Below are 16,349 nucleotides of genomic sequence, written 5' to 3' on the forward strand. Positions count from 1 at the left end.
TTACAGTGTAGTTATTTTACAACACCATATTGTTATATTGATAAGCAACTTAAAAAAGATATGTCTTAACCCGCTTTTTAAAATATGAATGCTATAGCCTCTTTTACTGCAGTAAAAGACATCTTGCTTTATTTTAGTTTTAAAACGTACTTTAGATTGAAAATGTACTTTAAAGTTTAATTGATCTATTTCAAAGTTTTATTTAACTTTAGTTTGACTGCAAAGTGCACTTTTTAAAAGTATATTTAAGTGTATAAAAAACAGTCATGAAAGTGTACTCTATAAGCACATTCAAGTGGCCTTTAATTTAACTGACTTCATATTCAGCAAGTAGTTTTTAAGGTATATTTGAAAGATTTTATTACATAACAAGTACACATTAAAAACAATTAAGCGCACTTCTTTCACAATGGACTTAGTTTGTCACTAATACTTTTTTTCAATGAAATTAACAGCTATTTAATCCCATTGTCGTAGGTACAAAAATATGTTAATAAAAAAGAATGCAAAACACTGTCATTTATGGCTGACTGTGGCAGGTGTGAAAATAAGCATGCTTTAAAATCCTATGAGGTCAATTCAGTAATATTTCCAATATTTTGGAACAGAGCCTATGACTGTAAGTGAGAGTCATTTCTTCCTCCTGTAATTTACAGTTTAGATACCGTACAAAAGTTTTGGATCGGTAAGATTTTTAATGTTTTTAAAAGAAGCCTTTCTACTCACCAAGGCTGCATTTATTTGATTAAAAAAACAACAGTAATATTGTGAAATATTATTTCCGTTTTCTATGTGAATATATAGTAAAGTGTAATTTTTTCCTGTGATCAAAGCTGGATTTTCAGCATCATTACTCCAGTCTTCAGTGTCACATCATCCTTCAGAAATTGATGCTCAAGAAACATTTCTCGTTATTATCAATGTTGGAACATTTATACATTTTTTCAGCATCATATCCGCATAATAGAATGATTTCTGAAGGATCATATGATGGAAGACTGGAGTAATGATGCTGAAAATTCAGCTTTGATCACGGTAATAAATTAGTTATTTTAAAATATAAAACATCTTACCAATCCAAAACTTTTGAAACTGTTGTTGAATCATTTTGTTCATACAAATATTTACACGCTTGAATTTTTAAAGCAGAAACAAAAGCAGCAGAATGTGAGGACGTTTCTTTCTTTTATTCTGAGTATATACTGTAAACACAAGCAGAAAATGGTCAAATGCTTCATTAGAATTTTTTTTCCCCAGATGTAGGAAATAAGAACCTGTTTAAAATCTGTTTTTTGACCCGTTTCCTAGTAACATCCATTTGCCATGTTAGCCGTCAAGAATTTATGGCCCAGAAACTGAGGTAGGGAGGTCGCTGTAGCAACAGATCGACGTGATGGGGGCCAATAAGTGCTTTATTGGGGGTCTTGCTTCAGTTGGACGCACTCTGTTTAGACAGCAGGAAAACACAAACTAACAAAGATGGAAAACAAGACGTACCTGTAATTGAAGTTACATCTGACCCGAAGACACCAGCTGGGACCAGTTTAATAGTTAATATTTAAATTGTAAAACTTTTCAGTGCGTAACTAATTCCGACTCTGCATGTGAGGAGGCACCAGTATAAAAGACAGTCCAGATAGGCAAGGGACACACTAAGGGAGCACAGTGCAACAGAGAGGCTTGACCCAAGGTTTGAACAAGCCACGTCCATCAAGACAGCAGAGATGTCCTCCTCCCAGCTTCACCTCACTGTCTCCCTGCTCTGTTTGGCCATGACAGCGGGCATCATATCAGGCGGTCGGTCCCACATGGTGTTGAACTCTGCGCTTCAGGCATCTCATGGCACTTCAGCGGACGAAGAGGTAAGCTTTGAAGCTCACACTCAAAACCTCTACGCATTTAAGTAATACACCATCTTGGAATAGTGTTTTAAGGCATAATAAAGCATTGCAACCTGAACATAACAAATGCTTTAATTCTTCAGATGCCAGAGAGATACTCCCTTCCAGAGCTCCAGTGGTTGCTCAGTAACCCAGACCTAGCAGCCATCCAGTCTGACAGCCCATCTCTGGGATTACTACAGAATGGACTGGACCTAATGAGGAGAGACAATGGAGAGAAAGAGCGAAAGCCGGGCTGCAAGAACTACTTCTGGAAATCCAGAACAGCATGCTAACCACAGGCAGGCCGACAGGTCCGAACCGGATCGATCCGGTCACGTGCTCATTCTCTTTCCTGAATCCACACTCGTCGTCGCATGACATTCACTGTCTTTGACAGGAGTGAGTCTGAGTAATTGTAGCCATTATCTGTGAAGAGTGTTCCTTAATCTCAGTATTATCCTGCTCTGAAGCATTGACCGCTTGCAATAAACTGAATACAGCATAAAAAAAAAATGCTGGTCTGTGATATTTTATTTGCTGCTGGGTTTATATATATTAGATGTTACAGAGACAATCTAAGTTCTCAAACTATATATACACACATACACACCACAAAGGACATACCACACCCAACAGGAGTAATTGAATATGCAAAAGGAAGCTGTCTGGGTATTAACCCAAATTGGATAAAACATTTTAAAAAAATCACAGCTGCCCAAATTAAATGTGCACCTTGAGCTCCACAGAGTCAATATTCATGGTCGGGTTTCAAATCCCAAACCTTTGGTCCAATGGTGCCAGTGGGAATCTTGTGTGTGTGAACAGGAGTCTAGCTTCTCTAGTAATTCTCAGGAGAATTCAGTGTGGAAAAGCCCTAGATCACCAAGAGTGTTATATGACCAAAGCGAATCACAGGGATTGATCAGTGATGGTTTGGGTTGTAATATCCTGGCATTCCCTTGGCCCACTACTTGTAATAGAAGAGTGCGTCAATGCCAGTAGGTTGTGCCATGTATCAAAATAATACACACAGCAAGAGTGGTTTGATGACCACGAAAGTGAACATCTCCCATGGCACAGTCACCAGATCTGAATATTATTGAGCCACTGAGGGCGGAGGGAGTCAGGAAACATTTTCCTCCACCAGCATCACGTAGTGACTTGGCCAATGTTCTGCAAGCGAACGGTCTTTTTTTCTTTTACATTAGTTTATTTGCACAAATATAAAATATATACAATAAAAACAAGTAAGTACAACCCAATATGCTGTGCAGGGAGAGGCAACAAAAACAAAAAAACCCAAAAGGGCTTATTTAAAGCCTCCAACTAAACAACAAAGAAAGAAAAAAAGAAACTAATTATGAAATTAAAGAGCTAAATTACAATAACAAATATATAAATGTATATGACTTCAAGTTAATTACAACACACAACAGGAGAGCCTCAAGATTCCTCTGGCCATTGCTAGGGACTGTCATTCCTTAGATGAACTGATTCTGTATTGGCCACTAAAGGAGGCCCGACACCATCGTAATAAATGACTGTGGTCTAAAACCAGGTTTTGTCTAAAGTGTGTGTCTCTGTGTGTGTGACCTACTGATGCTGATGACTGGAGAATGTTGGTTAAGTACAAAGCCCTTTACATTTTATTTACAAGCATGAGCTTCTATAAAAACGACAAATTTAAAACGATCTTAAACCAGTAAAATACAAAAGACAGAGAGGTAAGTTATGTTCTCCTCATCTTCTCATGAAGTTCTTCTCCAGAGCAGCAGGGGTCCTCTGAATGGAGTGAATGTTTCTCTTCACGCGGTCCTCCAGAGACGACGTGGCAGCGCTCTCTAGCTTCATGTCACTGGAAACAGATTACAGACGCAAATTAACTAGTGAGCAAATTAATAATTTCTTAATGCTGAAAGTGCTTTGCCCATATGCATGCATGCTGGAGCAGATTTAAGATATTCCTGATTCCCACTTCTGTGCCAATTAACATAATAAACCATCAACTTTTCCATACTGATCCAGAAGTTTACAACCAGGCTACCTTGTTCAGTCCAGACCGTTTGCTACAAACAAAACCACTGGGTTCAACAGTGTTAAGAATTGTGTCTTCAGTAATAAAAATACTGACTGTATGAAGCCAGCGTGACGGTCCTGTTTGGCACTGTCTCTGGCTTTCTCCTGGTCCTCTTGTCGCTTGTATCTCTGCACATTATTTTCTCTTTCAATATCTCTTTGGCGGGCAAAATCCATCATTTCCCTTCTCTTCTTCTCCAACTCTTCAGCTGAGAGGCGTCTGAGAGAGGGGACACATTGAGAGGTTTAAAATGATAAGACTCGCGCACAGAATTACCGACACAGATAAACAAAACATTCATTCTTAATCATTTAATCGACTACATGATGCAGCGACTCAAGGAAGTGTCATACTTGCTGTGATTGGTGTACTGCGGTCTCTGATGGCGGTCCCGGTGTCTCGGAGGGCTGGGGGCTTTGGTTTTAGGTCTTCGCTCTGACTCTCGAGAGGAACGGTTGTCCCGGTCTTCTTTGTGAGAAACCGGGGATCGACTCCGGTCTCTTGAATGATGATCTGTGTGGTTAGACGCTGAAGAGTGATGGGATCTGTTTTCTGGTAACTGGAACAGGGAAGAAAGGAGTACACTTCAAAGTTGGCACGAAGCGGAAGCAGAAAGTGAAACGGTTTCTCCCGACATGAAAACAAGCGGGACTTGATTTAGTCCTTCGGGAATTGATTGAATCAGTCAACCATTGTGGTTTGCTATTGGTGGGTCCCTTGCGCCAGTAAACAAAGTTATTTAAAGATTATGAGGACACATGAATTAAAATAAATAAATAATGATGTACATGGAACAAAGTTCCCAAACTTCAAGGACATTTCAAAGACTTTCCAGGTCCAATAGTCTCAAATTCAAGGACAAATTCAAGTAAGAACAAGGTTACATCGTGTTACCTTGTAAGATACATTGTTACAGTTTTCATGTGTCAATTTTCAAAAGCATTTTTTTGTTTGCATTTATTTTTGGCCATATAAAAGAGATCTGATATTTTATTTGTCGTATTTCTGTTTTGCATAAAGCTGAAGAATATTCGGTACATCCTATACTGTATTCTAAAATGATCTGATATTAACTTTTGCATGGATTTAATTGAAAAGAGGCTCATGTAAACAGAAGTTTTAAGATATGAATATGCTTTTAAGTTTTTCTTGGCTCATGGGTTAACATTATCTTAACAAGCAAAGCAATTCAACATTACATTAAATGAAATAAAATATTTGGCCATCAGATTATCACAAATGTTTTATGTTTATTGAACACAATATACAGTCATTGACTGAACATATTTGGGTTAGAATGAAGTGTTGGCGAAATAACACATTAGCGGACCGGCGGGAATAATATGGAATTGTTTCCAGAAAACTTCTTGCACAAAATAAATTCAAGCACTTTCAAGGACCTGTATTTATGCATGTTTATTTAAAAAAAAACTTTCCAGGGCCTTTGATGTTTTTTTTTCAGATTCACAAACTTAAGGATTTCAAGGAACCGCGTAAAAATTATACAAATTTTAATAAATACTGCAATATTCCATAAAAAAAGATTTGACAATTTTGATTGCAAGGTGACTAAGAAAAATTTATATTTGTAAATATGACCAGATCAATGTTAAGCAATGGTGTAGGAACATCATAACTGAAACTCATGCAGATTTAATAACTACTCTAAATGTCTATTACTGAGGTCAGCATGACCTATTATGGCAATGCAGAATGCCAATGAATTGAATTAAATATTAAAATGAAATAAAAGTTAATAATAAAAATATGCCAGTGAGAAGCCAGGGAGAAAATCACTTACTTGAAGCCCATAGCCTGATTTATGATGTCCATTCGAGGTTGTCACATGATCTGATCGTTCCTCTTTTGACCTGGTTGGCCAAACAGACACACATATTGTTAAAGAACTTATTTAAATTAAGTACACTCCCAAACAAAGAACAAAGAGAGATTCAGGCCAGTAAATAAAACTATTTACAAGCAGATTAAAACTGTAATTTGTACCTATGTTTCCGGTCCTCCTCATCAGAGCTTGAACTCCTTTTTCTGTGCTTTTTCTCCTTTCTCCTCTCTTTCTCCTCTCTCTTCTCCTTTTTGTCCTTCTTCCGTTTCTTCTTTTTCTCCTTCTCAAGATTGTGACGCAACTATAGGGGTAGAAAACAAAAATAATCACAGATCAGTGGTTGAAACTCCATTCAAAATTCAACAAAAATGGCTTTTAAATTAATTCTAATTCATATATTGAATTTGGACTCAAGACAACAAAGAGAATTTGTCTCTTCAAAGAGAGTTTAAAAAGAAAACCATCATATTTAATAAATTAACTTTTATCTTATGGACCAGAGTGAAATAACACTTAATTTCCCAGAATTCCATTAACTGATGAATTTCTTGGAATGTAATTGGGCAAATTCCTATTCTTGTCAATTAAACTTCCAGTGCAACCAGTGAGGTGTGACCAGTTAATGTCACATTCCAAATCATTAATTAAAGGGGAGTTAACTCTTCAATTCTGACCACTTAACATCATGCAAAATATACTACTCACCATCTTTTGGATTTCTTTCATTTTAACAGGATTTGTAAGAACTCCTCTCTTCTTCTCCTCCTCCCGTTTGCTGAAAACAAACATGGATTATATTTATTGTAAACATTTTATTTGAAGGAATATTTCCAGACCCAGATAAATATAAGCTCAAGCTACACATCATTTTAACTCATCCCTTGTTTTCTTTAAAACAGTTGGACCATTTAAAAAACAGTTAGAAGTCATTTAAAAAAACATGGCAACGGACGTTGGTAGGTTTATACATCACAGCCACCGCACTAGACATTATTATTATTAACGGAAGGAGACGTATGTGTGTTATCCAAGCATTAATGGCAAGGTAACTGTGAGCGGCTCATATGAGGAGTTTCTGGGTGTTTCTCCCTCATCTCTGCTTCAAGCTCTTGATTGTGGCATTTCTGTGAGGTTTAGAATCCAGTATTCCTGTAATTCTTTTTTTCTTTTATGAATTTAATAAACAACTGTCTCGTATTCTGTCCGAACACACCGCGCATTCTAAGTCAGGTGACTGTAAATGCGCAAAAACTGTTTCCATTGACGTTTTGCGAAATATTTATTTTTCGAATTGCCCGAAAAACCACCTCATGCGAGCGTAGAAAAGTTTTTGCGATAAATGGGAGTTTTTGCGAAATTGACGTGTTTCCATTGTGCGCATTTCAATTTGCTAAATTTGAACGGTAATGGAAACGCGGCTATTGACAGCTTTTTCTTCTTCTCAAAGACATAGGCCATAGTTTGTTCATTATTAAACCACTAATTTAAAAGATAGTTCATCCCATAAAAAAATATCCCATAATTTACTCACCCTCAAGCCATCCTAGGTGTATATGACTCTTCTTTCAGCCAAACACAATCAGTGTTGTGTAAACACATATCCCGGCTCTTCCCAGCTTTATAATGTTTTTGAAGCTCCAGAAAGCGCATCCATCATAAAAGTAATCCATACGGCTCCAGTGGGTTAATAAAGGCCTTCTGAAACGAGGCCATGCGTTTTTGTAAGAAAATATCCATATTTATAATAACTATAAACACTGGCTTCCTGATATAATGTGCGCAACCACATATAACCTATAATTATATATATAAAACAGTTAAGTCCGGTCATATGATGTATTAATTCAATTCAGATTGGATTGTGTTGGTAAAAGGCACTTACCTAACGCTAAAATAAGTTTTGTGCCTCTGATATATTTACGTACATATGCTTTTGATCTTCTTTCTGATCTGAATGATGTGGAAAACACTTGAGTTTTGCCACTGACGTGTCCCACTGTCTAGAACGCAACTGAATGCTTTTTCAAGTGCTTCCATACTTGAAAAAACACGGAAAACTACTTTTAAACAGGAAATGACGGAATATTTACGTACATATTTACAGCGGGTGTATTCGCACGGGATTAGTATTACCTGAGGTCATTTTTTCCGCACCTTTATACAGAAGGTAACAGTCGCCGTAATCTTTACTGACATTTGTACGCCACATTCGGACGGGACTAAAATCACTGAGAAGCTCTGGAAATAATTACTGTACCCCGCTTCTCCATGTTAAACTAATCCCGTCCGAATAGGGCTTAAGCTTACATCAGACGTCGGGTCAGAGCTCACTCTTCTGCTTGAACTAGACTCACGTATGGCCGATATCGGAAGCCAGTGATTATAAAAAAAAAAAGTTATAAAAATTGATATTTTTCTTTCAAAAATAGCCATGGAGCCGTACGGATTACTTTCATGATGGATGGATGCGCTTTTTGGACCTTAAAAAACTATTACTGTATTACTCACTCCCACTATAATGCTGGGAAGAGCCACTCCGATTATGTTTGGCTGAAAGAAGATAGTCATAGTATAGTTTATAACCCAGTATAGCTTGAGCTTGAAACCATGTGCTAATTTGAACTAACCCTTTAATAAAAATAGGTTTTGCCCCTGCTGTTCCTCAAATATACCGAACCGTGACTCCAAAACCAAGGTACGCACCAAACCGACATTTTTGTGTATCATTACAAGCCTTCTGGGTAAAAATAAAAATACACTATTCAAGCTTACCGGATCTCAAAAAGAGGGTCTTCTCTAATCTTAGCTGCCATATCATTAGTAGAGGCAGAACCTGTGGGGTTAAATATGGAGCCAGGCAGAAGGCCCGTCTCAGTCGATGGCCCGCTCTCAGGCTCCTCGTACTGCTGGGTGATCTGCTTGTCAATGGGGCGACCCATAAGGTATTCATCCCGAGAGATCTGTCCCGTTGGTCCCTGGTACATCCAGTCCAGGCGGTCATCTTTCTTCCTGCAATAGTAAGGAATATGATATTACAGGCTACAGAAACCAGAGGTCGTTGTTATGTCAAATGATTGAATTTAATTAACTGAAAGGATAGCCCCTTGAGATGTAACCCCCATCATTTTCGAGGGATTATGTGTTATAATACATTTTTGTAATGAAATAGCATGGTGCTGGGGTTGACTGAATGTTACACACTTTACAGCGCCTGTCTCTTGCGCATATCTGGTCATCTCTTCTCGGGCTCGCTCATCTTTAAGCTCCTTTTGCAGTTCCTCGATCTTCTTCCTCTCAGCCTCATGTTTCTGCTCCGCTTTCCACACTCGCTCGATGTTCTTCAGAGTTTGCGGATGCCAACTCTTTTTCAAGTTCTGGTGAGATTCGCCGGAGAAAACAAGAGTAAGTCAGATTTAAGTAAAGACAAAAGATGTGGGGTGAATCACTTTTTTTTTTTAAATGGACAGACTTTTAAAAAAAATAGACATCTTCGTTAAAATAATTAATTGGTGTATCCAAACAAGCCGAATTAACGTTAAACTAAAACCGAATTAAACTAAACCACGCAGAGTAACTGTTAAGTTAACGTTATTATTAGCAACTGGCTTCTAGTGATTTAGCATAAACTGCGCTACTGACAAAACAAATTGTACTTACAAGGTCACCACCTCCCATGTTGTTGAGGCTGTACTGATATTATAATATGTTACAATTGATTATTTTAAACCCACAATCCTAATATCGATAGCATACATCTACACTTCCATTTTTGTTGTGAAACGAAGCTCGAACGTACTTCCGGTTCAAGCATACATTTGCAAAATAAAAGTCCTCATGACATTTAGTCTGCGACAGCTCACAGTTTTGTAATCCAGCTCAGACAGCTCACATCTCCTGAAACCTATCAGGATATCCTGCTATATAGATTCAGGACTAGCTCAGGGTCACAGCACCCCTGCGATCAAAACCTTGAATCAATATGCTTTTTGTAAAGGCCATCTAATTGACAGACAGACAGACAGACAGACAGACAGACAGACCGACAGACCGACAGACCGACAGACAGACAGACAGACAGACAGACAGACAGACAGACATATTTTTAGACAGACAGACAGACAGACATATTTTTAGACAGACAGACAGACAGACAGACATATTTTTAGACAGACAGACATATTTTTAGACAGACAGACAGACAGACAGACAGACAAACATATTTTTAGACAGACAGACAGACAGATTCTTAGACAGACAGACAGACAGACAGACAGAGATTCTTAGACAGACAGACAGATAGATAGATAGATAGAGAGATAGATAGATATATTCTTAGATAGACAGACAGACAGACAGATGGACAGAGATTCTTAGACAGACAGACAGATATATATATATATATATATATATATATATATATATATATATATATATATATATATATATATGTATATATATATATATATATATATATATATATATTCATAGATAGATAGATAGATATATAGATAGATAGATATATTCTCAGACAGACAGACAGACAGACATATAGATAGATATATTATTAGACAGACAGATAGAGAGTTGGTGCAGCTCTGCCGAGCCTCTGGCCTGTACATACTGTACGGCAGGACCAGGGGGGACTCTTTAGGGAGGTTCACATGTTGTTCAGGTCTTGGAGCTAGTGTAGTTGACTATGCCATCACTGACATGGACCCATCCTCCTTCAATGCATTCACTGTCAAACAGCAAACTCCGCTTTCTGACCATAACCAAACTAACATCTATATCAAAACACATCACACACCAGAACAAAACAGACTGGAAACCTGCCGCATGCATCAGGTCCGGCATAGATACAGATGGGCTGCAGACAGCGCAGACAAATTTGTCCAAGCCCTCGGTTCTGAAAAAAATCTAATAAATACATTTATTAATAAGAAATTTGAAACAACTAAAGATGGTGTTAATTCAGCTACAAATGAAATCAATTACATATTTAAAAAAGCAGCACATAAAAGTGAATTGAAAAAGAAAGGCAAAAATACACTAAAAATACTCCAAAAGATGAAAAATGGTTTGACTCAGACTGCAAAACTTTAATGTGCAATACGAATTGGCAACAAACATACAGAATTCTTCCCCCAGAAAAGAGGAGTGCGGCTGTCACAGTGTTCTGGTTTGTGTTTCCCTGGGTTAAACACTAGAGGTCCTCAGTTTTCACGGTGTCTAGGCATTCTCATACGTTTCCCATGATCCTGTCTGCCACTGAGTGTTCATTGTGTTCAGCTGTTTCTCGTCACCTGGTTTAGCACTTGTGTATATACCCTGTCAGTTTCAGTGTTTGTCACGGAGTCCTTGTTATGTATCACGCCACTTCCGAGTCCTGTTTTCTGGTTTGTCCCTGTTTTGTTTCTTGTTTGGATTGCCATTTGGATTTTGGCCCTACACGTCACGCCTGCCGAGCCTGAGCTTCACGTCACGCCTGCCGAGCCTGAGCCGGTGACCGTTCCTGAGCCTGAGCCGGTGACCGTTCCTGTGCCTGAGCCGGTGGTGTCTGTTCCAGTTCCTGAGCCGGTGGTGTCTGTTCCAGTTCCTGAGCCGGTGGTGTCTGTTCCAGTTCCTGAGCCGGTGGTGTCTGTTCCAGTTCCTGAGCCGGTGGTGTCTGTTCCAGTTCCTGAGCCGGTGTCTGTTGCTGTTCCTGAGCCGGTGTCTGTTGCTGTTCCTGAGCCGGGTTCTGTTCCTGTGCCGTTGTCGCCTTCGCCCTGGTCGTCTCTGCCATGGCCGCCCGAAGGACCTGCCCCGTTCCGGCCGCCTGCACAGCCGGATCCGCCCTGGCCACCTGAGGGAAGGTCTCTGCCGTGGCCGCTTGAGTGGTCGTCTCCGCCGTGGCCGCCCGAGTGATCGTCTTTGCCCTGGTCGTCTCCGCCGTGGCCGCCCGAGGGGTCTTCACCGCCGTGGCTGCCCGAGGGGTCTTCACCGCCGTGGCCGCCCGAGGGGTCTTCACCGCCGTGGCCGCCCGAGGGGTCTTCACCGCCGTGGCCGCCCGAGGGGTCTTCACCGCCGTGGCCGCCGGAGGGGTCTTCACCGCCGTGGCCCCGAGGGGTCTTCACCGCCGTGGCCTCTGAGGGGTCTTCACCGCCGTGGCCGCCCGAGGGGTCGTCTCCGCCCTGGCCGCCCGAGGGGTCGTCTCCGCCCTGGCCGCCCGATGGACTGTCGGTTTCGCCCTGGCCGCCCGATGGACTGTCGGTTTCGCTCTGGCCGCCGGCTAAGTCGTCACCCCTTGTTCCTGTTCCCCTCCATGGACCTGGCCCCCCGTCCCGCCCCCTGATCCTCTACCATTTCACCTTCCGCCTGGACTCTTGTTTTGTCTGTTATGTCTTGGAGTGTCTGGTAGCCGCTCCGTAGGAGGAGGGTTATGTCACAGTGTCTGGTTTGTGTTTCCCTGGGTTAAACACTAGAGGTCCTCAGTTTTCACGGTGTCTAGGCATTCTCACTACGTTTCCCATGATCCTGTCTGTCACTGAGTGTTCATTGTGTTTAGCTGTTTCTCGTCACCTGGTTTGTCCCTGTTTTCTGGTTTGTCCCTGTTTTGTTTCTTGTTTGGATTGCCATTTGGATTTTGACCCTTGCCTGGACTGTTTACGAGATACGGATTACCCTCAATAAATAACTTACTGCATATTGGATCTTTCCTCTTCTCCTTGAGTGTGGATCGTGACAACGGCAGGGCTGTAGCCTGAGTCTAACGCTGTTCAACATCTACATTAATGAACTAGCGGTGCAGTTGGAACAGTCTACGGGCCCTGGACTCACTCTACAGGACAGAAGCATTAAGCTGTTACTGTACGCAGATGACCTGGTGCTGCTGTCACCCACTGCACAGGGACTACAGCAGCACCTGGACCTGCTGGAGAACTACTGCCAGAACTGGGCCCTGGCAGTCAACCTCACAAAGACCAACATTATGGTCTTCCAGAAGAAGCCCAGATGTCAGGAACACAGATACCAGTTCAGTCTAGGCAGCACCAGCCTAGAGCACACGATGCAGTACACTTACCTCGGCCTGGTCATCACTGCATCGGGGAGCTTCAGTGTGGCAGTGAATGCTCTCAGAGATAAAGCTCGAAGAGCTCTATATGCAATTAAGAAAAAATTCCAAAACATTGAATTACCGATCCCAATCTGTAAAATCTTTGATAGTGTTATTCAGCACATTGCGCTGTATGGAAGTGAGGTTTGGGGTCCACTCAGTGATCAGAGCTAGATGGGACAGACATCCAACAGAAGCCCTACACACAGAATTATGCAAAATGATACTAAAATTACAAAGGAAAACACCCAATAATGCATGCAGGGCAGAATTAGGCCGATTCCCATTGATTGTTAATATGCAAAAAAGATCCCTCAAATTCTGGATGCATCTAAAATCAAGTCCCACAGAATCGCTACATTTTAAAGCACTACAAACCCAAGAAATGAACCCCGAAAAGAGTTCCCTCAGTCAGCTGGTTCTGAGACTCACTAACCCGACTAACTCTAACACTGACCAGTCTCAGACCAGCACTGCTTCTCTCACACTCATCAGAATAAGCCAAATTATCAAACAATCTAAACATACATATCTGGAACATTGGGATCAGGAAACCAAAACACAAAGTAAATTACAATTCTATCAAACTCTGAAATCAAATCATGAACTGGAAGAATATCTCCAGAGTGTGAGAGACACAAAGCAGAGACGGATCCTGAGCAAGTACAGGCTGAGTGAACACAGTCTCGCCATCGAGACCGGCAGACACAGAAAGAGCTGGTTACCCCGAGAGCTCTCTGCTGTGTGTTCAGTGTAGGACAGGAGAGATCGAGACCGAGACGCACTTCCTCCTTCACTGTCATAAATACAGCTCAGTCAGAGACCTCTACTTTAACAAACTCACTAATACAATACAGAACTTTACATCCATGACTGAAGTAGAACAGATAAAGATCATATTAGGAGAGGGACACACCGCAGCACTGGCTGCCAGATACGTGTGTGTGCCACAGCCTGAGAGACAGCAGGTGAATGTGTGTGTGTGTGTGTGTGTGTGTGTGTGTGTGTATGTCTGACCTCAGTGTGTTTCCCTACTGTCCACCACAGTGACCCTCAGTAATGTCCAACGCATTCTCATCCTAGGGCGTCATATACTGACACATTTGACATTTCGTCTACATCCAACGCACATGGCACCCTTTAGCGTCAATATGACACGCACAGAGCTTTGTTCGGTTATGGTTATGTGTGTGTATATTATGTTAAAACGCTGTGGTATGAAATGTTCACACTACGTAATTGGTCACACTGTTCATTTGTACAATTAATTTAATTTGTACATTTCAATTTAAGTCATGTTATAATATTTTATTATTTTGATGTGTTTATAATTATTATATGTATTCCAAGCTTTGGCAATATTGTTTTGTGTACAGTCATGCCAATAAAGCAATTTTGAATTTGAAAAATTTAGATAGATAGATAGATAGATAGATAGATAGATAGATAGATGGATGGATGGATGGATGGATGGATGGATGGATGGATGGATGGATGGATGGATGGATGGATGGATGGATGGATGGATGGATGGATGGATGGATGGATAGACAGACAGACAGATAGATAGATAGATAGAGAGACAGAGAGACAGACAGATAGATAGATAGATAGATAGTTATATATATATATATATGATAGATACAGATAGATAGATAGATAGATAGATAGATAGATAGATAGATAGACAGACAGACAGATAGATAGATAGATAGATAGATAGATAGATATAGATAGATAGATAGATAGATAGATAGATAGATGAATAGATAGATAGATAGATAGATAGACAGTTAGACAGAGACATTCAAGACTGTATTGGGAGTCACTGCCACATCAGCGAATGTTAAGTGCTTTATGAGCTTCAGCTTCATCAACTCATTTCACCCGTCCTCTCGTCATGTTGTAAACGTGTAGCCTACGTCACATTTTATGAACTTCCCCAGTTACTTTTTCCATTACCTACAGACACATTAGATTACAACTGCTCATTGATTTCAAACGAGTGAACACAGTCTGCCCAGGAATGAAGACAATAAGATTGATTTTAGATATGGAAATATGACATGGTTGTTTGTGTGAGAGAGTGATGAGGTGGGAGAGTTGGAGCAGAAAAGTTAGAGGCGAGCTGCTACCCGACTGACTAGATCAGACTAGTTTAAGGCATGCTTATTTACTTAGCCACTTGGACATCCATCCATCCATCCATCCATCCATTAATTCATTTATTCAAGTAGGCTAATATAATTAAATACATGATAAAAACTGGTGCATTTTCATGAGCCTTTTTTCTTCTTCTTTTCTGTTTTTAAAGATAAAGTATAGTCTAAAAAACAAAGTATAGTCCTGAAAACACTCTTCAGGTCTTAGATGGATTTGGGAAAGTCTTTATTACTCCCTTTCGAAAATGAGTTCAAATGACGTCAGAACAAAGGCATACAAGATGAGCCCAGTGTATTTAAAAGGGCTAATGCAAAACAAATAACCTCACTGCAACAGAGACATAACAAATTGTGCTTCACCATTACTGAAGAATGCTTCCCATTGCTCTTGTTCTCCTCTTCTTCTCCCTCCTGCTGCCATGCGGAGGTGCATCTGTCAAACCCGTGCGTGTGTTTTCCAGCAGAGCCACGGAAACTTCAGCAGACACACAGGTAGGCTTTAGTTTAGACTGTGTTGAAACTGTTTCAGTGAGTCTTCTGTAAACTTAGCGCCCTCTCCACGGTGCTGAAAGTGTCAGGGTGAATTCAATGTAATCTAAATCTAAATTTTGTTTCTCTGCATGCCAAATATGTTTTAGCCCATAGAGGTTTTGCTAAATGTTTATGCCATGTTTTTCAAGGCGGGCAGATATTTACCTGTTTCCTATTAGACAGGACTATCCGAAGGCTTCATCCCGCGACTCCTTATACTGCTGTCAAACACAAAGGATGCCGAACAGGACAATAGCAAGCCTTTCAGAGGAACTCTTCTCGACGGAGATGCAGGTCCCATGAAAAGACAAGAGGAGCATGAAGCTGAACCCCCCGCTGAAGTCTTCACTGTGAAACAGACTAAACGCAAGGAAGGCTGCAGGTTTTTGTACTATAAAACGTGGACCGCTTGCTAAAATTAAAAGTTTTTTTTCAGGTTGCGCTTGTCGACTGCATGAGTGAGTGTTGTAACACAATTTCATTTTTATTTTTTATCTGCTACAAATTCTGCTACGGATTCCTAAACTGTGTAAATCAATGTCAAACAAAGTGCGGCTGTTACATCTCTCGGGGAGTATGACAATATTAAACACATTTCATTTTTGTGCTTGAATTGTGTTAATAAAATGTACTTCTTTAAATAATATATTCATTGGAAAGCAATATGTGGGTGAATAGTAATCCAATTGAAATGTATCTTATGATGTGGGTTTTGCACAGAAATGGCCTATATTTAATCATGTCTGGAAACTTGAAAAAT

General features: G+C 40.3%; 2 protein-coding genes and 1 long non-coding RNA gene across 3 annotated transcripts; 2 read left to right on the plus strand and 1 right to left on the minus strand.

The window, feature by feature from the left end:
• Window positions 1-1,167: 1,167 nt before the first annotated feature.
• On the minus strand, window positions 1,168-9,779 carry cwc25 (CWC25 spliceosome associated protein homolog). The gene is made up of 9 exons (XM_079614275.1): window positions 9,461-9,779; window positions 9,005-9,177; window positions 8,576-8,812; window positions 6,509-6,578; window positions 5,965-6,104; window positions 5,762-5,831; window positions 4,314-4,519; window positions 4,015-4,179; window positions 1,168-3,738 (listed from the first exon to the last, which is right to left on the minus strand). The coding sequence occupies exons 1-9, from the start codon at window positions 9,476-9,478 to the stop codon at window positions 3,624-3,626; spliced, it is 1,194 nt and encodes a 397-aa protein (XP_079470401.1). The 5' UTR covers window positions 9,479-9,779; the 3' UTR covers window positions 1,168-3,623.
• sst2 (somatostatin 2) lies at window positions 1,725-2,176 on the plus strand (the record flags this gene model as incomplete). Its single annotated transcript, XM_079614292.1, has 2 exons — window positions 1,725-1,862; window positions 1,985-2,176. The coding sequence occupies 2 exons, from the start codon at window positions 1,725-1,727 to the stop codon at window positions 2,174-2,176; spliced, it is 330 nt and encodes a 109-aa protein (XP_079470418.1).
• Window positions 9,071-15,901, plus strand: LOC306999545. The gene is made up of 3 exons (XR_013797875.1): window positions 9,071-9,205; window positions 15,520-15,550; window positions 15,769-15,901. It is a non-coding gene; the product is annotated as an uncharacterized lncRNA (long non-coding RNA).
• Window positions 15,902-16,349: the final 448 nt, after the last annotated feature.

The sequence above is a fragment of the Phoxinus phoxinus genome, assembly GCF_949152265.1.
Source record: "Phoxinus phoxinus genome assembly, chromosome: 5".
NCBI lineage: Eukaryota > Metazoa > Chordata > Actinopteri > Cypriniformes > Leuciscidae > Phoxinus > Phoxinus phoxinus.

What these genes read in the sequence shown, in the direction of transcription:
- cwc25 (XM_079614275.1), bottom strand. An exon ending in TGAAAGAAATCCAAAAGATG is followed by an intron (nt 6,105 to 6,508) that starts GTGAGTAGTATA and finishes CTACCCCTATAG; the next exon opens with TTGCGTCACAATCTTGAGAA. An exon ending in GAGGAGGACCGGAAACATAG is followed by an intron (nt 5,832 to 5,964) that starts GTACAAATTACA and finishes TTGGCCAACCAG; the next exon opens with GTCAAAAGAGGAACGATCAG.